The sequence below is a fragment of the Lygodium microphyllum genome, chromosome 9 (assembly GCF_053477565.2).
Source record: "Lygodium microphyllum isolate KBCC chromosome 9, Lygodium_microphyllum_v1.1.10, whole genome shotgun sequence".
In the NCBI taxonomy this organism is placed as follows: Eukaryota; Viridiplantae; Streptophyta; class Polypodiopsida; order Schizaeales; family Lygodiaceae; genus Lygodium; species Lygodium microphyllum.
Genome location: NC_141143.1, coordinates 90997434 through 91024347, shown reverse-complemented (window position 1 = coordinate 91024347; position 26914 = coordinate 90997434). Strand labels below are relative to the sequence as shown.

Below are 26914 nucleotides of genomic sequence, written 5' to 3'. Positions count from 1 at the left end.
CCCTTAACAGATGCTGTGTCTTCTTCTAATCCCTTGACCGGTGCAGGATCAGGAAGGCGTTCCTTAAGTTCAGAGGAACTAAATCCCATCCTCGCCGTGAATCTCTCTCTCTCTCGGAAGTGTGTTATTGTTTTCCTCAATGATATCTTGGTCTACAGTAAGTCTCGAGAAGAGCATTATGATCACTTGCACAAGGTTCTGCAGTTGTTGCACAATAAATAACTTTTCTTGAACAGGAAGAACTGTGAATTCTACATGAAATTAGTTTCTTACTTTGTGCACATCATTCCACAGGGGTGATTTCCATGGATCCTAAGAAGGTCAAGGCAATCACGGTCTTGTCGAAGATGCATCAGAGATGCTCATGTTCTTGGGATTGACAGTGTTCGATCACAGATTCGTGAAGCATTATGCACAGGTGACATTGCCTCTTAGAGATGCCACAAGACATGAGTTCCAGTGGACATGGACACGAGAAATGGACCAAGCTTTCAAAGAGTCGAAGCATATGTACTCTTCGGATCCTGGGTGAGATTGCCAGATTTCAATGAACCTTTTATGGCGATTTGTGATGCCAGCAAACTGTGGGAGCAATGTTGCAGCAACGCAGCCATCTTGTGGCTTATGAAGTCAAAAAATCAAGACAATTGAGTTAAATCATTCCACCTATGACAAAGAACTCCTGGGCATTGGACATGTCTTAAACAAGTGGAGACACTATTTGATTCGACAAAATTTTCGTATCAAGTTTGATCAGCAAGCTTTATGCTATCTTCTCACTCAATCCAACGAGACATGACTCCTAGATAGTTTGATCAGCAAGCTTTACGCTATCTTCTCACTCAATCCAATGAGACATGACTCCTAGATAGTTGGATTTGTGGCAATTCTTGTCTCAATTCAGTTTTGAGATTGAGAATGTCCTTGGGAAGGAGAATGGAATAGAGGATGTACTGAGCCAACAACCACATGCAGTCATGATGGTGAATTCAGTGGAGCCAGATTTCTTCACTCCTATGAAGGAGCTCTATGAGGCTAATCCAGATTTTGCTCTAGAGATGCAGAAATGCAAGCAGGGTCTTCATTCAGATTATGTGCTGAAGAATGGGTGGACATAATTTTCAGCACAAACTTCATCTTGTTGCTGCAGGATCTTACATGGCCATTGTACCACAAAATGCACATGATGCACCTACTATGGGACATTGTAGTGAAGGCCCCACTCTTGAGAAGCTTACATGATATTTCTTTAGGCCAAAGATGAGGCAAGTTACATTCGCCGGTACCTGAAACAGATGCCACACATGCCAGACCTCAAATCAAGGTGGCAAAGAGACTACAACCATTGCCTATTCCAACTCTGCCTTGGGAGGAGATTTCAATGAATTTCGTTACTCACCTTCCGAAGAGCACGTGGTTCTAGAATAATGCCATCTTTACAGTGGTGGACAAAGTTCAGTAAACATGGTTGATTCCGTATACAAATCCAACGTGATGCAACAAAGGTTGTGAAGCTTCTCATTAAAAAGATCTTTTGAGAGTATGACTTGCCAAAGAGCATCATGTCTGATCTGGATTCTAAGTTCCCTAATGGGTTTTCGAAGGCTTTGTTCTATGGCCTTGGCACAAAGTTAGCGTTCTCTACCACTTTTCACCCACAAACTGATTGGCAAACCAACCCAATTCTACTATGATTACCATGCTTCATTGCTACTATCAAGATCATATATGTTAGAATTTGCCAAATTTGGGCAATGCCCATGTATAAGTGTGTGGTGTGGAAACAACTAAGTTGGTAAGTTATGTCACTATCTCTAGAGTCTATTTGACTCTAGTTGACTTAGGTATCAGTCTAGCTTACTTTAGGCCTATTGTACTTTCATTCATTCATTCTAGTACCTGCAACTTTCAAAGTGGGACTATTTGTCCCCTCTGAACACACTCGTGTGTTCATTGTCGCTCCCTGTCACCTCCATATCCAAAAGTTGGTGCCAAAGCCTCACACGCAGGCTCCATCTCATCACTGTTTAGTTGTTATCACCCGCCCAAGGTCCATGTCACCGCCAACTCAGCGCAACCCACTCAACCAAAGAGCAAGGAGGAGCCATTGGCTTCAACAAAGGAGCTGTTGAAGAAGGTTGCTTGCTGTCAGCTCAAGCCCACCTGCCATCAACCTTCTACACACTGCCAATTGTCTTCTGTGGCTGCTAGCTGTCTTTTGTGCTGCCAATCTTGCACCTCTACCGCCAACACCACTAGGTCTAATAGCTGCTATGGTGGCCTTCAACATCGCCTAGCTGCTCAATAGCACCACCGACCTATATTTCTTGTTTGTGAAAGGTGAGAAGGATCGAGCAAGAGAGCACGAAGGTGAGAGCTATGGCAAATGGAGCAAGAGCAAGAAAGAGAGAGACTCCAAATGTGGGAACTCCAACGGTCACAATGTGTGACCGGCCTTCCCTTTATGCAAATGTCACTGAAAGAATAAAGAATGAAGTGACAATGATGGGCGCCCACCGTCTGCAATGTGCAGGTGCACGTACTGTCAGAGTAGTAATACACAGGCAGCTAAGCAAAGGTGCCTTTACCCCCAACAACCTCCCACTTAAAGGCAAATCTGCCTCAATGAGGAGTGAGAAGAAAAAAAAAAGAAAAAAGACAATACAACATGTACATAGATACAAGAGGATGAGGAAAGACATCATCTCATCCAACGCACATCAACTTCCTAAGGAAGGCAAAGCGCTCTGTAGAGAAGCTTTTTATGAGCAAGTCTGCAGGATTCTAGTCAGTTGAGATCTTGACAAGGTCAAAAGACTTGTCCTCAACGACCCCACAAATGAAGTGATACCTCACCTCAATGTGTTTTATCTTCGCATGGAAGGCCAGATTCTTGGCTAACTAGATAGCACTCAAAGAATCCGAACGCAATGTAGGGATAGCATTTGTCAAACCAAGGTCAGTAATCAAACGACCCAACCAAATGGCCTTATTGCAAGCCTTAGTGGCGGCAATATACTCGGCCTCTGTAGTAGAAAGGGCCGTGCATTTCAGCACCCTAGACATCCATGAAACAGCACCTCCACCAAAAGTGAACACATAGCGAAAGGTAGACTTCCTACTATCTACATGTGCTGCATAGTTAAAGTCAATGTATACCACGACTCCTATATCCTGGCTGCCATAGCATATGCACATATTTGCATTGCCCTTCAAATACCTCATGATACCCTTCACAGCATCCCAATGCCTCTTACCAAGTATAGCCATATAACATGCCACAACACCAACTGCAAAAGTAATATCTAGACGGGTGGCTATCATGGCATACATAAGACTGCCCACTGCGAATGCATAGAGAATCTTGGCCATCTCGGCCCTCTACTCATCTATCTGTGAACAATCGGCTTGTGATACCTTCGCATGAGAAGGCAATGGACAATCAATAGGCTTTACATCCTGCATACGAAAGCACTCAAGGACTTTATGAATATACTCTCTTTGTGATAGATAGAATAGTCATTAATGCCTATCACGCGTAATGCGCATACCAAGAATATGAGAGGCCTGTCCCAGATCTTTCATCTCAAAGCTCTTCTTGAGCTGAGCCTTAAGAGCATCTAGCTCATCATGAGCTTTCCTTACCAAAAGCATGTCATCCACACAAAGTACCAAAATCAATAAAAATCTATCACGGTCTTTCTTTATGTACAAGCACGAATCCTTAGCACTACAACTGTAGCCATGTGACTGCATAAATGCATCAAACTTATGATACAATTCCCTAAGTAACTACATCAAGCCATAAAGACTTTTCCTCAATCTGCACACTAGGTGTTCCCTGCCAGGCTTTGCAAAGCCCTTAGGTTGATCCATGTAGATCTCATCATGCAAGTCCCCATGTAAGAAAGCCGTCTTGACATCCAACTGATACAAGTCTACGTCAAATTGTGCAATCAAAGCCAAGACTAAGCACAAGGTGGTCATCTTAACCACAGGAGAGAAGACCTCATCAAAAGTCAACACCATGCTCCTGCTTAAAACCCTTTGCTACCAATTTGGCCTTATATGCCGGCCTGGGGTGTCCAAGAGTACTTTTCAACTTGTACACCCACTTGCAAGGCAAAGCCCTCTTGCCACTAGGCAAGGAAACCAAATCCCACATACGATTCTTATGTAACAAGTCAATTTCAGACTCCATAGCTCTCTCCCAGGAGTGACCGTCACCCTTGCACATAGCCTCATTATAGGTGAGAGTCTCTCCTACATCTATAACCAAGACATAGTGCATAGAGGGCTCAAAGTGGTCAAGAGAGCATCTATCTCTAGTAGAACGCCTCACTACAGACTCTGTTGCCTATCCAACATCATATCTAATATCCTGGCCATGAGTACCAACTACTATTACAAGTTGTCCAGCTGGCTATATGGAAGCAGCCAGCTCCTCCTGAAAGATAACCCTACGCATCTCCACTACCTTCTTAAGCTGCCTATGCATTTTGTCCTCGTGGAACACAACATCATGGCTGCGGATGACTTTCTGCGCCTGTGGATCCCAGATACGATATCCCATCTCACCTCCATCTCCATAGCCAAGAAATATACATTTCACACTTTTAGGATCCAGCTTATTGCGCTTATCCTTGGGTACATGGCAAAATGCCTTACATCCAAAAACACGCAAATGAGTATAAGAGGGAGGCTTTCCTATCCATACCTCCTCTGCAACCTAGAAGTCAAGACTCAATACTACTGCAAGGTGACATATTAATGATATACACTGCAGTCGTAACTACCTCAACCCAAAAATGCTGCGGTAAGCCTGCATGGCTAAGCATATTGCGTACCCTCTCCTGGATAGTCCTATTCATGCGCTCAGCCATACCATTCTGGGGAGGGGTGTAAGGGGCGGTCAACTGACGCTTAATATCCCGCTCATCACAAAACTGCTCAAAAGCACGTGAGACATACTCACCCCCATTATCTGTCCTTAGGCATTTCAGCCTATGCCCAGACTGATTCTCTACTAAAGAAAGCCAATGCTGAAAGACGGCCAAGACATCGGATTTCTACTTTATGGGATAAGCCCAAATCTTACGTGAATAATCGTCAATAAATGTGACAAAGTACTTCGCACTCCCTAATGACTAACAAGGCATGGGTCCACATGCATATGAATGCACAAGAGCCAAAGGCTCACCCATGCGTGGAATACCAAACTTTTTATGTGAATTCCTAGTCTACCCACCATATAAACAATGATCACATAACTCAAAATGCGAGTAGTCAAAAGGCGGAAGATACCACAAAGCACTAAGCATTTTCATTTCCTTAAGTGACATATGCCTAAGATGAGCATGCTAGAGAGATACATGTGAGATAGAACCCACTGACAAAACATGGTCAATAGTACCAAATACAACCAAGGGGTAGAGGCTGCCAGACTTGGCACCTCTTGCAAGAACAAGCCTACTACAAGTTATCTTCCATACAGAATCACCAAAGCATATATGATAACATGCATCATCACGTTGCCCAACAAACATAAGGCTTTTAGTCAGTGCAGATACATGACGTATATTATGTAGAATAAAAGTGCTATCAGAGGGAAACTGTAGAGTGACATCACCAATGCCAACAATTGCAAGAGATCAATCATCACCTAAGCGCACAGTATCAGATACACTGCGATAGGTATGAAACCACTCATAATAGAGGGTCACATGAAAAGACGCACCCGAATCCAAGAGCCAACACTGTGCATGAATAGACTGATAAGCCTCAATCAACTGAGAGGCATCACATGAAGAGGCTGCTAAGATGTAGTCACCATCGGACTTCTCAAGCTGCATGACATTTATCTCCTCAATCTTTACGCTCGATTTTACAGGTATAATGTTGCGATCATTGAATTTCTTCTGCACTTTTTCTTTCCTCTTTTCTTTGTGCTTGTCATTGTACATCTTATGGCACTATGGTCGTATGTGTCCTACTTTCCCATAATAATGGCATGTAAGATCAGACTTACGTCCACGGGACTTGCTACATCCACGTGACTTAGACCGGGACTTTTGAGAGTCATTCCCATGACGATCATTATCTTTCTTGCCACTTCTACCACCTCTAACAGATAAAGCATGTGAATTGCGGGAAGTATCATTGTTTTTCTTATTAATTTCTTCAGTCAAAAGAGCACTCTCTACATCTTGCAATTTCAAACCATCAAGTTTGTTGGTACAAATCACAGTGCAATATACATCCCAAGACTCAGGTAAAGTGCCAAGCAGAAACAAAGGATGTAGATTATCCTGAAACTCACTACCCTATTGAAGCAGATTCTTCATGATAGAATGAAACTGGCTAAAGTGGACAAACAATGGGATCCCCTCCTTCATGCAACGATCCATCAACTGTTTAAGCCAATATATCTATGAAGCAGTGCTTTACATAAAGTTCCTAAATCTTTTCCCATAGGTTACATGCACCCTTCAACAAAATTATTTTGGACCTCTTCAAAGAGTGATAAAATGATAGTGGACTTGCATAGTGTATCTAAATCAGCCCAGTCATCATCATCCATATTCTCGGGTTTAATATGTTTGTTTCTTAATCGCTTAATCTACAATTTTTATACCAAAACCTGCCATATTTGAGATTTCCAATAGCCATAGTTGGTGCCATCCAACTTAGCAATGTTAAACAAAGCCGTATCTTGGAGATGACCAGCCATAATGAGTCAAACAGAGGCAAACTATGCAGAAAACAGCCTGCTGTAATTAGCAGTAAACAAGCCAAACCACTGCCAAAACAAGCTAAAAATAAGAGAAATTGCTAGAATGATCAGCTATCCGCCAAGTAGTACCAAAAGTACATCAAAAGGACATGATTAAGCTCAGTAAATACATCATAGTCCACATAAAACAGCTTGCTGTAATAAATGATAGCAGTGAGTAAATGAGAGCAAACAGTGAGCTAATAGAGATCCAATGACAACAGTGACTGCCAAGTCGAATCCTGCATCAAGCGAGCATAACAAAGGCACTATGACAACCAATGAACATGAGCCAAACACCCAAATGTGTCAAGAGAGTCTATCAATACAACCAATACATCCCCTGAGTAATAAGCAATATGTACACACCACTGGCAAGACCTGACAAAGGTTGGTGTATGCTCAATAAAGACCGATCAAATCAGCTCATAAGCATCCAAGAGCAGACATGGAAGCATCTACCAAGATGAATATCATAGTCAAGGACGTGTAAGAGATCCCATTCTCAAATCTCGAGTAATAGCTCAAATGCATAACCTGCAGGCTCTAGGTAAATCCAAGACCATAACATAAAGCTCCCACTAGCACAAAATTCGATGGCAAATGAGTAACCAAGCTCACAGATAGCATGTAAATGCATAAGACATCTCATAGCCAAGACCGTACATCATGAGAGCACCAAGAGCATGTAAGCGGTCAAGCATCTGATAGCATCCAAGTACATCATGTACGAACCCAAGTCAACCTTTGACAAGCCAAGAAACATCCAAAAGAGTTTCCAAAGTGGCAAAGAAGCTCCAAGTGGCAAAGAAGCTGAAACAATGTAGGTAGCATGCATCACTGACATATGCTTAAAAGTATGTACCAATGGGTCATGCATAACCATAGGTATAACCTCTGTCACAAAGCATGCCAATGTAGACCAATGTCAAGTAAGTGCCAACCAATACGGAGCTCAAACAAGGCTCAAAATTCATTCCAGAACCATCCAAGACATTTGCTAACCGCCATTTGCATCCAAATAGTCATAACAAGCATCGAGGAAGCACCCAAGACCAATAGGCACAAGATAACCCGAGTTAAATAGCTTCAGCTATGCTCTATTACAGCAGTAAATTCATTGTCAAAATGAGTATAAACAGGGCCAAAATCAGCACCAAATCAATGGTATATCATATGCATAGCTTTCCATAACATCGGAGCATGATTCGGATATCAAATGGCATCAATAGCTAGTACCAAGCAAGAATAAACATCAAATGCTAATGTAGCACTGTTTGGGGCTGCTTGTGGACCGTTATGACAATCCTAAAGTAAAGTATATCAGACCCAAATGTCAATGCCAAGCTCAAGCCTTCAATGCCATGGCTGAAGCATACTCCTATGCCTCAAATGAGACCTTTGTTAGTGCCAATGGCCTGAAGAGGTACTGGAGATGAAGGCCACATTTTTGACAGGCTGAGAAAGTGGCGACAACCTGCTGAAATCACATTTTTTATGCTGTTGAGGGAGTTGGGCACTACTTGATGGTTAGGGAGCTTCTATGGCTCCTAAAGAAGTATCCCAAGAGGCCTCAATAGGCATAGAAGAGAGAGAGCTCAATTCCAAACCTTCATGGGCTGAGCCATGGCTGCCTTGTTCTTCAAACCCTGTGGACTGAAATAAAACGTGGAATGAGAGTTCCAATACCTATAGATGAATGCCTTGAGGTTGCCCGAGAAGGCCCAATGCTTGCCCAAGAAGAGTGAGACTCACTGGAAGCTCGAAAGGTGTGGCTGTGGCTGCCAAGAGTGAAGACAAGTTTATAGGTATTCGAATGAATGCTGAAGGAGTGCCCAACCACGTCCAAGTCCTCGAAGAGCCAAGCTCTAATACCAATCAAAAGGTGAGAAGGATCGAGCAAGAGAGCACGGAGGTGAGAGCTATAGCGGATGGAGCAAGAGCAAGAAAGAGAGACTCCAAATGTGGAAACTCTAAAAACAGTCACAATGTGTGGCCAACCTTCCCTTTATGCAAATGTCATTGAAAGAATAAGGAATGAAGTGGCAGTGATGAGCGCCCACCGCCTGCAGTGTGCAAGTGCGGATACTATCAGTGTAGTAATACACGAGCGGCTAGGCGGAGGCACCTTAACCTCCAATAGTTTGCTTGCCAATCAACCAATTCTCAAGTGCTGCCCAAGGTCTATTATCACTCTCAAGCCATCTCGAACCATCCAACACATCTCCGATACATTTGGTATCTCCACACACAACTGGATGACTTGAAAATTAAGGGCTTTTGCTCGATTCAAGATCCTTGGTAGGCATCATTATCAAAACCATCGACATTGTGCAATTTCATCAACATTTGCGCAAGAAATTTGGAGCTTTTGCTGAAATCAACCCCGGTTTGTGCTGGAATTTCAGGATTCGGCACCAACATTGATATTCAGCAATACTTCTAAAATTCTGCAATTCTCAAAATTTATGTAGAAAAATTTGGGGCTTTTTACTCTCACGCCTTCAAAAGCATATTATAGGTGGTTGTACAGCATTAAAGTGCTAGTTTGATCAGTTTGGGCACAAAAATTAAGGCACTAACAGCCAATGCTTGGCTATGCAACGGTGCTTCAGCGCTTGACAGTTTTGGGATAACAAGTGTACTTGTTTGCATTGAGATCCTAAAGAGAATTTTGTTCATTTTATGCCTCTTTTGTGTTGGAAGTTTTGTTTACAACTTCCATTCAAGTTTAAATTAAACAACGGTAGGAAATAACAACGATGTCCTTGGCATCCTCAACAATGAGGACAAATTGGATGGTACAAATAACTTCCTCTAGAGTATGATTGTGGCCAAAAACCTATGGGATTATGTCACAAGTGATGAAGTTCAACCCACAAGGATTGCTCTTGGCACACATCCCTAGCAAAGGAGAGGTAGAGGACAGCCTATTGTTGCCTGGATTAGTGTTACGCTTGAGGAGAGGAGATGGGATTCTCACGATGCACAAGCTTTGTCATTGATAGCTCTATCAATGAAAATAGCTATCATACATCACATGTGATATTGCAAAACCTCACATGCAGCTAGAGTAGATGTTTGCAACTAAGAATGAGGCCCACATTTCCTTGCAAAGAGAGTTGGCTATTGCTCACATGAATGAGAGCGATTGTATGACAAACCACTTCATGTTCATTTAGGATTTACATGAGCAACTGTCCAAAATTGATGAGGTGATTCAAGATGGTGAGATGATGGACATCGCCTTTTATGCTCCTCATAGTCATACCTTGATTTCCATACTTCACAGAATTTGTCATTGAGAGGGTTAGTTCAACCTCCAGTCTCTTGGGTCAAGAGGAGTAAACTTGGAAGAATATGGCCCTACATTCAAGTGAGTTAGCTATGCTTTCTAGGTACAAAGCAAAGGGAAAGGAAAGTAAAATGAAATCAGCCCAAAGCTGATGTTGGACTGCCTTCAAACAAGGACAACAATGATGCAAATAAGTCAAAGAATAAGAGCAAGTACCACTATTGCGAAAAGCCAAGTCATTACATTGACAAATGCAAAAAAAGGTTTCCAAAAGAGAAGATAAAGGACTTCAGTATGGTTGTCCAAGAGACATTAGCCATTTACATGACCAATAATGATGTTTCAACCAACCTCATGAAGGAACACTACACTTTTCTTACATTTAATTATGATCGATAGGTCAACCTTTAATGCACCAAAGACACAGAATACTTGGTCTTTTGACAATGGTGCATCACATCATAACACTTCTAGGAAGTATTTGTTTTCTTTTATGCATTCAATCCCTTCTAAGAAGGAGATATTTTATACCACAATACTTCTCATGCCATTTGTGGTATTGGCAAGGTGCTAATTACAACAACAAATGGCGCAGATTTTTGACTCTTGGATATTTTGTATGTGCCAAGGACTACAAAGAACTTGTTTTCAGTGTGTACTTTCAAGAGAAGTGGATTTCAAGTCGATCTTGAGGATGACAAATGTGTTGTGTATGACTCAAGATGAGAAAGGCATTGTGTGTGATAGAGAGCTTGATTATGCATTGAGGCTTTCTAAAACTCTGTACACAAGTCTCTTTCTTTTGGATGATTATGTAAAGAGATCAATTGGTGCATTTTCAATTGCTATACTTGCTCCTACACACGAGCAAGATGGATTTGTGGGGTGTCGAGACACCGTCCCCAAGACAATTCCGTGACACGTCACTTTTGATTGTGACATCACTTTCTTCAACATCACACTGTGACAATGCGGGGCACGAAGTGTGGCAGGCAACCTTGTATGAGGTTGATGACGTAACGAAAGAAGTGATGGAGTGGCGTGACCAACTAATTAAAGTTAAAGTTTAATCACAACGAATTGTCAATTTAGAAAACGGGCCAACTCTTTGCTTTTTTATTGTGTTATCAACCCTATTCAAATAGGACGATTGAATATTCATAGCCACACGGCACATCCCAGTTTGTTCCAACTTCCCCTCACTTAGTCACTGAACTAATTCACAACACAACCCATGCCCACCAGGCTCCAACCAACTCCATGTCAACTTTCAAGTTTGTCCATTAGCCACTGCCTCTCTCTCTCTCTCTCTCTCTCTCTCTCTCTCTCTCTCTCTCTCTCATGTCATCGAGGCAATCATCATAGCAGAAGAAGTAGAAGGTCTAGCGCATGGCCTTGGCGGGATGAGGTGCATGTTGAGCACCCCGAAAATGGTGGAGAATCTTGTGCATAGACATGCAAATCGTGGCCACACAAGTGGGACGAGTTCGAGCGATCAATGAGAGAGAAAGGTGGCTATAAAACATGGGCGAGAGCTATAAAGGTCAATGGTAATATCTCCAAATCCAAAAGCACTTTGGGGAGCTGTCACCTTGTCAGAGTGAAGCAATGCGGAAACGAATGACCAAGACAAAGAGTGAAGAGAGAGAGAGGAGAGAGAGAAAGAGAGTGAAATGCAGAAAATCTGCAGTGAAGAATGTTGTATAAGGATGCAGAAATATACACATCTCCACCTCGAAGATCTTAGTCTCCATCAAACCTGAGGGCAATCTCCACAGTCTACAACTTGAAACTTGTGAAAGCAACTATTGGAGACTTCTGAAATTAGGGCCAATAAATAGGCCATGAAAAATGCCAAAAATAATGCAAGTTAGTAATGCAGCCAACTGGACTGCACTATCTAACTGCAGCAAACTGGCCGACTATGCTATGTGGCACCTACCCTCCCTGACGCCTGCTGTATGGACTAAATCCACGTGGACTGCCTGGAGAAACTGCTACAAATTGCTCAAATCTGAAAATATGTGTTCAAGGAATGCTAATCTCTAGCAGACCTAAGTTAGCACCATTGAAGAAGGGGCCTTTTCACATTGCTAAGATACTCAATGATTCGACTTATCAATTGGACCAGCTAGTGTTACACGTGAGTAATCTTGCAAAGTATCATGGATCTATTCCTACATCAAACCCATATTAGGAGGAGCCAGAGTTAGTGGATGTTGTGTTAGCGATTGTCATCCCCTGGCGGAGCAGGCAGCCACGTCACGTGCCACGTCAGCTGCCACATGGCAGTCTGGTACAGGTCAGACAGATCTGTACCGGTCGGCTACATTTAATGCAGCTGATGCAAGTTAGTAATGCAGCCAACTGGACTGCACTATCTAACTGCAGCAAACTGGCCGACTATGCTATGTGGCACCTACCCTCCCTGACGCCTGCTGTATGGACTAAATCCACGTGGACTGCCTGGAGAAACTGCTACAAATTGCTCAAATCTGAAAATATGTGTTCAAGGAATGCTAATCTCTAGCAGACCTAAGTTAGCACCATTGAAGAAGGGGCCTTTTCACATTGCTAAGATACTCAATGATTCGACTTATCAATTGGACCAGCTAGTGTTACACGTGAGTAATCTTGCAAAGTATCATGGATCTATTCCTACATCAAACCCATATTAGGAGGAGCCAGAGTTAGTGGATGTTGTGTTAGCGATTGTCATCCCCTGGCGGAGCAGGCAGCCACGTCACGTGCCACGTCAGCTGCCACATGGCAGTCTGGTACAGGTCAGACAGATCTGTACCGGTCGGCTACATTTAATGCAGCTGACCTGCCATATTTTATCGCATTATTCCTGGCTATTTATAGCCGGCAGCCAGCACATTGTTTCCACTTGTGATTGCAGATTTCAGGCTGGAGATTCATGCAGACTGCAGCATACTTCGAGGTGGACAGCAGGTTGCATCGTCGAGGTGGAGACACGCAGTCACGCGCACTGCGCCCGTGTATATATCTGCATATCTTTGTATACAGCACAACTTATACAGCAGATCTTCATCTTCCACTGTCTCTTTCTCTCTCTCTCTTCTCTCTGTGTTCACTTTCTCTCTCAGTCTTGGTCCCACGCTTCCGCATCGCTACACTCTGACATGGTATTAGAGCAGTGAAGAAGGGCTGACTGAGTGAAGAACCTACCTGAAGAGGAGATTCCATCACGACACAAGCCTGCATTTCCAGCGTTCGAGGGCGAGCGGGAGGGCTGCGCATCGGAACAAGGCTGAAGCGAGCGTGGGCGCGTGGGAAAGGAGTCCAGTTGGTGAATTTGCTGCTGTTTGAAGAGGAGGAAGGCTGTGTTTTCAGCTTTCAAGTGCAAGTTTAACTTTTTCATCGCCTCCGGCGGTTGAAGAATGTTCGGGACGCGGAAGAAAGAGCCCTAGCAGGCTGCGTTTTCACAGTCAGAGGGGGCTGCTTTTGCGTTTGTGCAGGCATTACAAGTGAAGATGTATACAGAGATTGACTTGGAGTTCCAGACGATCATGGATTGGAAGGTGCCTGTCTTACCGGCTCTTCCCTCAGATCAAAAACTCGATGGCGACAATTACCGCATCTGGCGCGTGATGATGTTGGCCATCCTTGAGTCTTACGATTTGGCAGAGCTTGTACACGAGGAGATTGACCGACCCTCGGTGAGAGATGAGTCCAAACTCTCTTTCGATGCTCGTGCGGAGTTGGCCAAGGCACAATCTCACTAGGACAAACTGAATGCCCGGATTCGTTCTTTTCTTTTTCTGTCTTGTACTACAGCTGTGATAGCCCACATCGAGCACTTGACGGTGGCTCGGGAGATATGGCTGTAGCTTGACCAGATGTATAACCGGATGACCCTTATGAAGAGGGTTTCTTTGGAGGTGCAAATGCAGACCTTGTCCATGAACAAGTCTTCTTCGTTGCGGGAGCACATCAACAAGCTTAGACAGCTTCAGATGCAGGTTCAGAATGCGGGGAAGCCGATTTCCTCCGAAGACATGGCGATCACACTCCTGTCCCAGTTGCCGCCACGATTCGGTGCTTTCTGCTCCGCCCTTATTGCTTCGGGGCGTGAGTCTACTCTTTGGTAGGAAGAGTTGGTTCCTATGGTCTTGGACCAAGACGAACAACTGAAGGGACAACATGCTTCCAAGTCGAAAGCATTGACAGGTCAAGCCTCTCAGAAGAAGAGGAAGGACCAAAAGAAGAAGGAGGACAACAAGTCAAAGAAGGACAAGGAAAAAGAATCCACATGCCATATTTGTGGTAAGACCGGCCATTGGAAGAAGGATTGCCCCGACAAAGATAAGAAGGACACCAACAAGAAGGACTCGAAGGATTCTGGAGCGGTGGCTGCACCCTCATCAGCTGAGTTTCTTCATCTAGAAGTCATTAAGGACTCTACACCGAAGGCTTCTGATGTTGCGATGACAGCTCCCCAGGCTCGAGAGTGGATCGTAGACAGTGGTGCCTCTCGGCACATGACTCCTTCATCAGTTGGTGTTGCCTAGTTGCGACCTTCGCGTGGGCAGATTCTCATCGGAGATAGCTCTTCGGTGTCTATTGCAGGACGGGGTGAGATGCAGCTTATTCCAGATGGACGCGGTGGTACCCATACCTCAGAGGCGTTGCATGTGCCAGGTTTAGGGTATCATCTACTTTCGGTTCATAAGATTTGTTCACTTGGACTTTTGGTGGAGTTTGCCAGTGATTCGGTACGAGTCCTTGATCGTGGATCACGGAAGGTTCTCTCATCAGGATTTGAGGAGAACGGCATCTACAAATTGACGTCTTCTACCGCTCTCCCTACTCTACTTCTTACCTCTCAGACACAGTCCGAGCTATGGCATGCTCGGTTTGGTCACCTAAACTATGATTATCTTCAGAGGGCGTCACATGGACAGCTTGTTCGAGGGTTGCCAGACATAGTGGTGAGCGCTGCAGCAGCCATGCGTCTCCTGCATTCGTGGAAAGCAGCATAGGGATGCGATTCCCAACAAAGCTTCGCGGCGGTCTACTTCCCCGATAGAGCTTGTATCTACGGATCTTTGTGGCCCTATGCGGAATGAGTCCTTGAAAGGGAGCTCGTACTTCATATTGATCGTAGATGACTATAGCAGGATGACTTGGGCCTACTTCTTGGCGTTGAAGTCGGACGCTTTCTCCCACTTCAAGGATTGACTTCTCTTTGAGGAGAACCGATCGGGCCGGCGATTGAAGACCTTGCGCTTCGACAAGGGTGGTGAATTTGTTTCTCATGAGTTTGCTCGTTTTTATGCAAATAAAGACATTCACCAGGAGTCTGCTAACACCAACACTCCTCAAGAAAATGGCATTCTTGAACGGAAAAACCGAAGTGTGATCGAGATGGTGCACACCATGATGGAGCACCGACAGACACCTCAGTTTCTGTGGGCCGAGGCTGTGGCTACTGCAGTCCACATCCTTAACCAATCCCCCACTTTGGCCGTTAATGGGATGACACCTTTTGAGGCTTACTTTGGGACTAAGCCTGATGTTTCTTATTTTAGGGTTTTTGGGTGTGATGCCTATGTTCACATTCCCAAGACTCATCGTGATATATTTGAAGCGGCTTCCCGAAGACAGGTGTTCGTTGGCTACAGCTCTCAGTCCCAAGGCTATCGTTTGTATGATCCCGTAAAGCAGGATGTGTACACCAGTCGAGATGTGTGGTTCATGGAGGTTCCGGCCATAGCAGCGGGTGAGGAGCATCCCGTTCTTAGATAGCCTTTTCTTCATGCAAACAACACAAGAGAGGAGAGATTGCTGTTGATACATGCAAACTTTCAAGATTGCCTATCCTTGCTGTCCTGATGGCTCCAATAGCTACTAACATGCTCCAATCCTAACATGATAATCATAAATCGATCACAATCTGTCATCCTTTTACATGCTTCAACCTTTTTCACATTTTTCCAAGCTACACAATTTGGCCACATCGAGGCCACTTTGGATCCTCAACAACACTCTTCTTGGAAGGACTCTCAGCAGTACCAGAACAAGAAGCAAAACAATAAAAAAAACCCAATGGTGACTCAAGTTGAAAAGGGGGAGTTAAGTCCAGCCTATCGACTCTGGTTGAGCTTGAGGCTCACCTGCAATTTGAGAATAGCAAGAAGGTAAGAGAACATTAGTTTCCAGGTGGCACAGGAGTTATATGAAGGAAGCTTGTACCAATGCCTCACAGGCAAAAGCAACAAAGGGCGAGCAATTGGCCATGAGACTCCCTGTTCCAGTCTAAAGACCCCGCAAACTCCAACTACTATCAAGGCCATCACAATTTACAGGTCTGCCGGCAACTGTTGACTAGGATGAAATGACACTTTTGTTACTGGCAAGACAATTCACACCTTGTCTCGCATCATCTCTTCTGAATTTAGTGCATACACATAGATGCCTAGTGTTTCCTGAGAGCAATTTACTAATGCAAACATCTCACATTCAAAACCGGAAAGAAAGCAAATAGAGTAATGTGTATTTTGGTTGAATTCTCCAGCAATGCAGGTGCCCTCCTTGCTGATTTCAGCAGAAGACTGTATACACGTGGAGCAAACAGATACATTTGCACAAAAATCCCAAAGAAGCCAACTTCCAAAAGGTTATCCTTCAAATTATGTTGCTACTAGTGACAATCACGTCCCTAGATAGGATTCAACAGCTGCATCCAATAATACAAAATAAATCCCTTGGTACTCAGAGTTCTGAGGATGCAGTGCATATTGACAACATTCAAGGTCAATGCATTTATCAAAACAAGCCTGTTCGATACTTCATTTTGAAATCAAATCCCGAACGGAAAAAGAGCTAGTTAATCCAAGGAGTGTACCCTCTCTTATTGACGAGTTAAGTAATCCTGTTATAGAAAAGCCACTTTGTTCCTCTATTATCCGACGCGCACTTGCCTTTACATGAATGAGGACATGGACGTAAGCCGTCAAAATGGCCTGCAGTGCATGCAGAAGACCACGAGGAATATAGTCCTCTACGGAATATCCCAGGGCTGCGGTTCAGGCACGGCGACAACCATACCGCGAAGCTCCGGGGTGAGGACTATCTGGCAGCCCAGGCGGTCGTGCTCATCAACAGGTCCCTTGTGTGTCGGCTTGCTTCTTGTAAGGGTATCGTACTCGTCCTCAGCACGAGGCGGGAGCTTATCAAGCCACTCCGAGGCTACCATGACACGGCACTCGCCCATACAGGCGTAGATGTCCTCAAGGCGGTGGCATTCTCGCTCTATGAGGCCGCCGTTCTTGAGGGCCTGCAGGAGAGTGTGACCTGTCAGGGCACGCACCGGATGCCTGATCCCCTCTGGATCAATTGCGGTGACGTCCACTACGCGATCTGCGACCAGACGGGAGGAAGAACCTGGGGAGGAAGGCGACGGAGAGGTAACGGCGTCCGCAGCGTACCAACGGACGTAGAGGCTGGCCGGGATTGTGAGCTGCGAAAGCCTGCGCAGCGCTGCAAATTTGGCTACCACCGCCATTGAAGAGCAGGAAGATGAAAAGCTTTGTCCTCGGGGACGGGTCATTTTATATCAGGCCTGCGGTTCCCTCCTGCTGCTTCAATTTTAACTTCTTTTTTGGCGAGTCATAGCATTTGCTATTATCACGTCTTAGGAAATTATAAACATGAAGTCTTGGGGGGTGTCATGCATAAGAGGGGTCTCAGGACTATGTGCCACGGGGTCGCTTGAGTTGGGATCGACGTTTGAGGGGGGCCTCACGACTATGTGCCACGGGGTCGTTTGAGTTGGGATCGACGTTTGAGGGGGGCCGTGGATCGCGCGGAGGATCTGGGCCCCTACTTTTGGCCCAGGGTAAACCCATCCCACGAAGGTGAACCCCGCCCACGAAAGTAAACCCGCCAACGAAAGTAAACCCGGCCCTGGGTGTAAACCTAGTTCAGTGCTAAAGGGAGGCCGGGCCGCCGAAAAAGGGAGGCTGTCGGTCGATTTGACAGGTCACGCGGCACGTGGATGGGGCCCGCGATTTTCGCCGGGCATGAGGCAAAGGCATCACGACAACGAAGTGGGGGTACTTCGGACCGGGTTGGCACGCGTGGCAATCATGGATTTGAGGGGGGGAGGGCTCCGTCGGGCGAGAGGGGGAGTCGTGCAAGTTTACTATTTGGGTCGCCCGCCCGACTGGAGTCTTGCATGCGAGACCCTGGTATTTAACGCCATCGCCTGAGGAACCCACCTTCGCCATCGCCATCGCCATCGCTACTCGCCATCACCATCGTTGCCCACCATCGCCATCGCCATCGCTGCCCACCTTCGCCTGAGGATCGCCAACGTGCACAACACTATTGTGGCAGAACTTGCATTGGCCATCGTGCCGCGTGACCTCGGACTGCTGCACGCAGTTTCTTTTCGAACTTGCACGTGTCATCGTGCGATCGTGGTTGTGTGACTGCGAGTCCAAAGAAGAAGGTGAAGAAGAATCGTGAGCAGAAGAATCCTGGGCTGACTGGGTTGCCATCGTGTGGGCTGCTGAAAGGATCGGCCTTGCATTGACGGGTGATTGTGCAACCTTAGCAGTGAAGAGAGAAGAGGTGCATAGCTGAAGCCAATCCCTCAACCGCCATCCCCGAGCGCATCGAATGTATTTTTTTTTAATGATCGTGATGAAGGTTTTCATGTCAACAATGCTCATGAATGTCTTGATTGCAATGCATGTCTTGATTGCAATGCATGTCCTGATTCCAATGCATGAATGTCTTGATTGCAATGCATGTTAGGAGGCATGCAAGTGACTAATAATCATATTTACAATGCATGAATGTCTTGATTGCAATGTCTTGATTGAACAAGAAATCATATCTATCACAACAATAGTTCTACAAGCATGAAAGCATGCATGTAGCAAATAGGGGTCTTGGAAGGAGGAGTATTAATTCTATGAGGCAAGTTCCTTACATAGGGTGATACATAGATGTGTGTTTTTCAAATATTTTGTGCATGGAAGTGAGCTCTTCTCACCTGAGCTTTAGGGAATCTCTTGGGGTGTTTGGGCATTGGCTTGGCATTCAAACACAATGTCGTCCATTAGAGGTGAGGACAACTCAATGCCTAGGTTTTAGGTTGTCCCAAAGGTGGATATGTCCTAGAAGTCCCTATTTATAACATCCCCCTCCCAACACCACAACTCTAAACCATGAAACTAAAGAGAAATCCACTCGCCTTAATTAAGGCTTTGTATTTCCATACTACATCTCCTAAGGGTGAGATCCAATGTAGTTAAATAGGACAAATCATATGGCATGGCACTTTTTTTTAAATGTGAAAGGAAAATATATTCATTTTTACCTTATAAAGAGGTGAACAACCAAAATCTAATACATTGATTCAGTCCATAACATCAAATAACTTCTTTAAGTTTCCAAAAACCACCTTAAATTCGACTATTTTGGACCTACTTTTCCGCAAAATAAGTAAGAATTCTCCTTTAAAGAGCAGCTCTATTTGATCTTGAATATTTATTAATCACATAATTTCTAGCTTGCCATATTCGTCTTAAAGCGACAAGTCTAACTATTTGTCATGCCTTCCAAGTTTCATTGTCAATATGCCCTTGATCTCTTGAGAGTGCATTCGTGAAATTGATGCTTGCATTCAACGAGGCCTCGTTCATCCATTTCTTCACAAGCCTTTAGAGAGTGTTTCTTTCTTTATGTTTCCAAAAAACATGCAAGGCATCTTCATCTACCCTCTCACAAAAGTGGCACCAAGTAGTACTAGCTGTATTTGGTTATATCTGCCTTAATCGGCAAACCCTTGGCTATCATTCACAAGACCAACAAGTGCCAGTGTTGGCATTTCTTGGCTTGGATCTTTAGGATATCAACAATTGACTAATGAAGTACCCTAGATTCCAACATTTTTTGAGTTCTAGAGCCATGGCTAGACTCCTCATCTCTACATCCTTATGACCCTTGTGATCTTGTACATGTTGCCCTTTTAGGTTGGTTATGAATTTCATCCACGGTTTGAATTTGGAAAGAAGTGGACTAGCTCTCCTTGGATTAAGCCATGAAATCCTACATCCATTCTTTTCTTTCATATTACCCCAAACCACAAGCTAATTTGTCATTGTCTAAGAGCCAAAGGTCTTTATCATCCCATATATCAAACTAGTTTTGGAAAACTTTATTGCTTAAGGTCTTGGACAATTGGGGCTGGAGTCTACCAAGGCTTTATCATCCCATATATCAAACTAGTTTTGGAAAACTATCTTGGACAATTGGGGCTGGAGTCTACCAAGGCTTTGTCCTCCTCAAAGGCTTCTTTAGATAGAAAAATTGGCCTATTGAGTGAGGAGTTAGATCTACCACTTTGCCTCTCTGTCAACGAGCATTAGCACTCTTCTAGGAATATTTTCTCTGCTCGTATCAAGGAATTTGCTATCATTGATCTTGTACTTTGACTTTGAGGCATTTGCAATGTGCCTAAGGTCTTTCTAGTGTTTGCGTGGGGTTGCTAAACTAGTGATAAAGAGCTTCATGCTGGCTGTCCAAGGCTACACCTCAATCATTCTCTTAAGCTAGGGGAGTGCTACTCTATCCACCTTATCTTTTAGTGTCCATAGGCCCCACCCCTTCCTTTTGAGGTGTTGTGGAAAATTGCTAGGAGATTGAGTGTGAGTCATATTTGCCTCTAAAGGACCACTTTTTCATCTTGGCATCGAACTTGGCCATGAGGTAGTCAGTCCTTAGATCCAAGTGGGGCCCTTTGATATCAAAAGTTTCTCCCACCTCAATTCTTTTGAGGTTGTATTCCTAAATCCAAGACATATCTTCCTCTTCATAGTTCAAAAGGAGCACTTTAGTTTTGTCGTTGCTTATGATAGAACTAGACACTACTTTAAATTGATCGTACTTAATAAGAGATTTCAAGGAGTCTTTATTAGCATGCAAGAGATTTGTATTGTCATCATTGAACGTTTTTCCCAGAAAGGGCTACCCATATGGCAATATTAAACACCTAATAGTGACATTGTTGCCTTTGCTTCCAAATCCATTAATAGAGCATCTATGACTGGGGCAAATAGAAGTGGGGTGAAGGGGCACCCTTGTTAGATAGATATGTTTAGGCTAAAGGACTCTTTGATAATCCCATTAACATAGATTCTAGATGTCGCCATGTTGAATAGGACCTATATGACAAGCTTGAATCATGACCTAAAGCCCTAACTAGCTAATCACACCTCTAATAAAGCACCAACTCATCTATTCATATGCCATATCTAGGCTTAGGCTTATCAACATAATGACATTCCTATGTGCATCACACAATTGAAGTGCAAGCACTAGCTTTAGGATGGAATTGTGGATCTTCCCACCATTAGCAAAACCATATTGTGCCTTGTGGACAATCTTCACAAGGGGTAATCTCATCATGAGTACCAACACCTTAGGTAAGATCCAATATCCTACATTGACTTAGCCTTCCTCCTCTCCAAGCCTTTAGGTATTAGTTTTACCTAAAATTCATTCACTCTCGCATGTAGAGAGGCATTAGGCACACATACATTAACAAGATTGTATAAGCCATGACCATAGATGTTCCACATATATTGAAATAATTTGACACGGGGACTTTGCTTTCTTCACGATGAAGGCTATCCTTTAACTTCTTTAATTGAAAGCCCAATTAAGAGTTGGGACACTATAGGTATCCATGGAGCCTACTATTAATGCACTTCAAAAAGTCAGCGAGTTGGGCCTCATAAGAGTGACCTCCTATACACTAGTGTTGCAAATTGGTTACAGAAGACCCTTGCAATTTTTGCATCAAAGTAGAATTTTTGCCCACTATTATCATCTAGCAATATGATATTCTATTCTCTATGCTTGCTTCTTAGGGAATCAAAATAGAACATGATGGGGGCATCCCCTAAATCCCAAGATGCCTTTAATTGTAATTTCATACCTTGAAAATGAACCATTTCTTGATCCTACATGTAATTCTCAATATTTTGAAGGGTCTTGAGAGGCAAAAAATCATGAGATTCCCAAGATGCCTTTAATTGTAGTTTCATACCTTGAAAATGAACCATTTCTTGATCCTACATGTAATTCTCAATGTTTTGAAGGGTCTTGAGAATAAAAAAATCATGAGATTCAAAAGAAAGAGCAAGTAAAAGGAACCTTCTTCCTTCAATTTGCCCAAAGATGGATCTTCTTCTTTGAAACACGTTCCTCCTACCACAACTCTTAGAGATAAGTGTGATTAACTCGAGCACTATAGTTTTCATCAATGGTGAGGGTACATGCAGCTCCAACCAAGCACTACTAACTAGCTCTAAGAATTTCTACTCCTTAAGGAAGGCCATGCCAATCTTAAAGGGGAGCTACCTGTTAATGAAGTATAGGTGGCGATCCTCAAAGCAAAGAGCATTGGTGTTATCATAGTCTATCACATGATGGAGGGCATGCATCTTGCATTGCAATGCCACCACCCACCTTGATGCGATGTGAAAGATCAATCTAGTTCAATGGCTCTTCATGAGGCATCTTGGTGATGGTTTAGCCAAGTGAATCTTGCCTTCCGATTGTTTATCAAGGATGTAGTTACATCTATCAAGTCATTCTTGAGGGTTAAGAATCCCAGATAATCTTTCTTCATAGATGGTGGTTCCAAATCCATGCAATCTACCCCCCATAGTCAATGTCATATTCCAATCACTAGTGAATTATTAGCCTATTAGGGGATTAAACATTGGTTATCTAGGTCTTAATCTAGAGGGCATTAGTATCACCAAGCAACTTTCTTTGCACTAGATTGGCAAGAATTAGTCATTAGATGCCTTATAAGCCAAGCATGACTATCATTATATGTCCTATAATCCATGCATTTAATAGTAGCCTCATGTAAGCTATGCACTCAAAAGTAGCCCCATGATGTTATCTGTCTCTCATTGGATGTTCTCCTTCTCGTGTTGGGCTTCTAGAGTCAAGTCCGTGATCTTTTTTAAGGTCTACTTGCTCTATGCTACTAGCATCTCGTATTATTGTTTCTTCTATCATGGGGTTCATCTTGTCATTAATGTAGGATACGTCTATTAGGTCACAAGTATCCTTTCCTATAGTGGCTCAAAACCTACCTCTAGCGTTTTGTGGAAGTCTTTTGGCATGTCCTTTAGTGATTGTTCCTTCTCCATCATGGAGGTCTAGTTCCCTACTATAGTGACATGGTGGTAGACAAAGTGTCTCTAGCATAATCTCTTGTCTAATTGCACAGGTGCTTGGCCAACTTGGCCTATAACAGTTGATTGATTCCCCAATTGTAATTAGCCCGATTGGGCAACTCAATTTGACTAGTTGAGTGGATCTCAAGTCATGGTGTAAAACACTTCTAGATTGGCACGAATCTTAGGATATAGCTCAAATCTTGAGCAATCAACGAATCAATTGGTCAAGGCTTGGCTATTAAGTCCAGCTTGAGTAATCCTATCAAATCCTCAAGTAGTTGAGAGTCAAGAAGATAGTCTTAAGGGGTTGGCTTTAGGCTCTTGAGAGGTCCATTGTGATCAACTAGTCGAGTCATGTTAAGGTGACTTTAGCTATTGAGGGCTTGAGTGATCTTAAATATTAGTGCCTTGACTAGTCAAGTATCAAGTGCTATAGGGAATCCTAAAGAAGCAAACCTTGGCTTGATATCCTTGGCCCGATCGCACAACCTCAATGTCCATCATTAGCGGAGTTTGGGTCTTGTCTACGTTGGCTTGATAGCCTCGCGAGGTTGAGATCTTTCTATGTTGTAGTGTTACTTACATTGGGGTGTTGCCCACATTGGCTTCCTTTTTAGTGTTGTGATGATGTAACCTACATTGGGGTGTTGTGAAGCTTGATTATTTGGTTGTTCACTTTGGATGAGTTATGCAATGGTTTGAAATTCATTTTCTACATCATGAGCATAAGAGGTAACAATAGTCAAGTGAAGAAGGTTTAAGATCGTTGAGCTTTGCTTGGATGCTAGATTTAGCCAATCACGCATAGCATCAAGGTGAAACTGAGAAGGAATGTGCCTTTACCTTTTTCTTGAAATTTGTGCCAAATGACAAAGAATGTTTTACAAACATGAAGCTTTAAGTAATTATCCTTTTGGGAAAAGATTCTTTTGTCAAAACGATTATTTTGTTGGCTCAGCCGAGCTAAAATAAAATTGACATTCTTTTCTTAGTTAAATTAAAAACTTGATTAAGACTTATGCCTAATTTTCTAGCCCTTCTTGGCTTGTTGTGCATCAAAGATGTTTCAAAGGATGCAAGCAATGTGGGCGTTCTTGGATTGTGATACTTGATTTTGATGCTTTTGCTCTTGAAGTACTTTGATAACTTTCAATGGATTGTGTTGGAGAAGTGTGATGTGGTGTTGGAGTAAGATCTTAGGAAGGAGAGATTTCATGTTGTTATTTTCTAATGATGTTATCCATAATTCAAGGCCTTGAAATTTTAGAGTTAATTGTGAAAATTTGTTTGTAATAGGAACATACCCTCAAAAAATACTATTTTTGAAATCAATTGGCTAGGTTGCTAGCCAAAGTGCTCCAAAATCTTAAATATATTTTTAGTACCACTTTCTAGAGTTGCACTGGCTTCTATATACATATAGCTTGAAATCGATGACTTAACTAAACAAAAAAATCATGAACACTTGCTTGCATTCGGAATCATCTAGAATTATCCTGTGTGGGCCAATTCTATGTGTTTAACTAGATGGAGCTTCATAGAGAACCATATGGCAAAAAAATTGTTATGTTTAACTTCTCCCTCAAGGTACTTATTTGGAGATGTTTAAAATTTCTGCACACCTCAGCACGGAATTGCAAACTTCCTACAAATTAGATCCACGTGTAACAGATTAAATGAACAAGCACAAAATTCAATTCTTGGTACATATACCAAGAGTGCATTATTTATCGACTGTTGCAACTATTAAGATATGACATATACATAAAACATGCCAACAAGTCAATATCTAGAGTTTGACAATGAAGTATCTCAAAACAATCTTGCTTGAACAATCTTTACAAAACTTGTCAATGATCTTGGCTCAAAACTCTCCAGTACTCTAGAAAACATTTATCAACCTTTCTTTTAAATGTGACTAAATGCAGATTTTTATTTTGGTTATGTTTGTTGTTCAATAATGTGAGATGCACACGTAGTGGAAAGTGAATCTGATACCTTTGTACACATGAATAGTTGTTTGAAAATTGAGTATAAAGAACTTCTTTCACATTGCTTTGCATTCAACGTGTTCTTGGTTTTTCAACATTCGCAACATGGTTTGTCAAATGTGCATTGATTGCTTGGCAGGTTGTTTGTATGGCTCTGTGCACGAGGAGTCAGGCCTCGTCGTGTGCGCAGTCCTCCGCGGGTACTTCGACCATGCGTGTGAAGAAAAGGGTAAGTTTCCTTGTTTCTTTTGGAATATGGATTGCGTGTAGCAATTTCTCTAGATTGTTTCAATTTGTGTTCTTTTCAGGTTTCATCATCTTGTCGTCGGGTGCGTAGAGATTCTCACGGGGACATTGCATCCGAGACACATGATGACGTTGACCTCTCCAGCCCCTCGGTAAGAGTATGTTTATTGAGTAGATGCTATGAAAGTGCGATTTTCTTTTTTTATAGAATTTTCAATAATGTAAGATAGAAGTGGCACTCACTGCACATGTATGTGTATGTAGAGTCGTGCACCCTATGTGGACATTGCTCTACCCGACGGCACTATAGCCCGCCAGTATCGTGCGGACATCCTGTGCCCAAAGCGCCACGTCAATATTGTGAAGAGGGCACGGATGGTGGAGCATTTAAGAGTTGAGCATGGCATTGAGTGCGACATTCCACATAGGAAGACATGTTGATACATCGCATGCCCGCACCACTGTCGGTGCATGGCAATGGAAGATAGAGGTGCGGTTTAGCGATGTAGAGAGGAAGCTAGAGCTGGCCAGGAGAAAGTATGAGAGAGGCTAGTATGCCCGAACCCAGCAGTTGTGGGACCTATTGGAGGAGACAGAGCGCACCATGACAAATGAGGAGTACGTCCAGGCATTTGTGAGAAGAGCATTGGTCAAATACGATTCGAAGAGAGAGCATCATATCCAGCGCACGAAAAGGCACATTGTCGAGGGGTATGGAGCACATCTAAGTATCTAGTCTCTTTCTCTTCCTTGAGTATTGTGATTTTAAAAAAAATCTTAAATGGATTGTCTCACATGGATTATGTAATATGGATTGTCTCTTTTTTCTCGCATGAATAGTGTCTAGTCTCTTTTTTCTTGCATGAATAGTGTAATGTTTTGTTGAAACTCTGGATATAACCTCTTCTCACGTATGTGTGTTTGTGAATAATTTTCCTACCTCAGAGACGGTCTCGCACACAGGAGAGGGCACAGGTTGAGACTGAGGAGGCGACTCACACTGAGGGTAATGCCATCAGTCCTCATCGTGAGTTGCAAATGGTTGAACATTACCCTGAGACAGATTTGGATGGCTTACCTGAGGATGGGCTCCCCCCCGCGCCATTGAGGATGTTGGATTGCAGGTTAGTGGTGACACATATGTTGCTTATTCTTTCGAAATTGTTTAATGCTTTTTGGCATCATGTTGCATTTTATTGGTTGCATTGTGTTATGAAAATATAACACATGGCATTGCAGGATGAGGGAAGCGGTACACAACATGCCTCTTGTCACCGCGACCCTCCCCTATCACTATCTCTTCCCCTCTCGAGCCAACGAGCCCCCCCCCCCCCATTGTGTGTTCACGATCGGGGGTAGTACCATTGATGTG

At 43.4% G+C, this 26914-nt stretch overlaps 1 protein-coding gene across 1 annotated transcript; it reads right to left on the bottom strand.

Moving 5' to 3' along the window:
- Nucleotides 1–16701: 16701 nt before the first annotated feature.
- LOC148031285 (2Fe-2S ferredoxin-like superfamily protein) lies at nt 16702–17694 on the bottom strand. The gene has a single exon (XM_087684803.1). The coding sequence runs from the start codon at nt 17641–17643 to the stop codon at nt 17095–17097; it is 549 nt and encodes a 182-aa protein (XP_087540929.1). The 5' UTR covers nt 17644–17694; the 3' UTR covers nt 16702–17094.
- Between the last annotated feature and the right edge of the window lie 9220 nt (nt 17695–26914).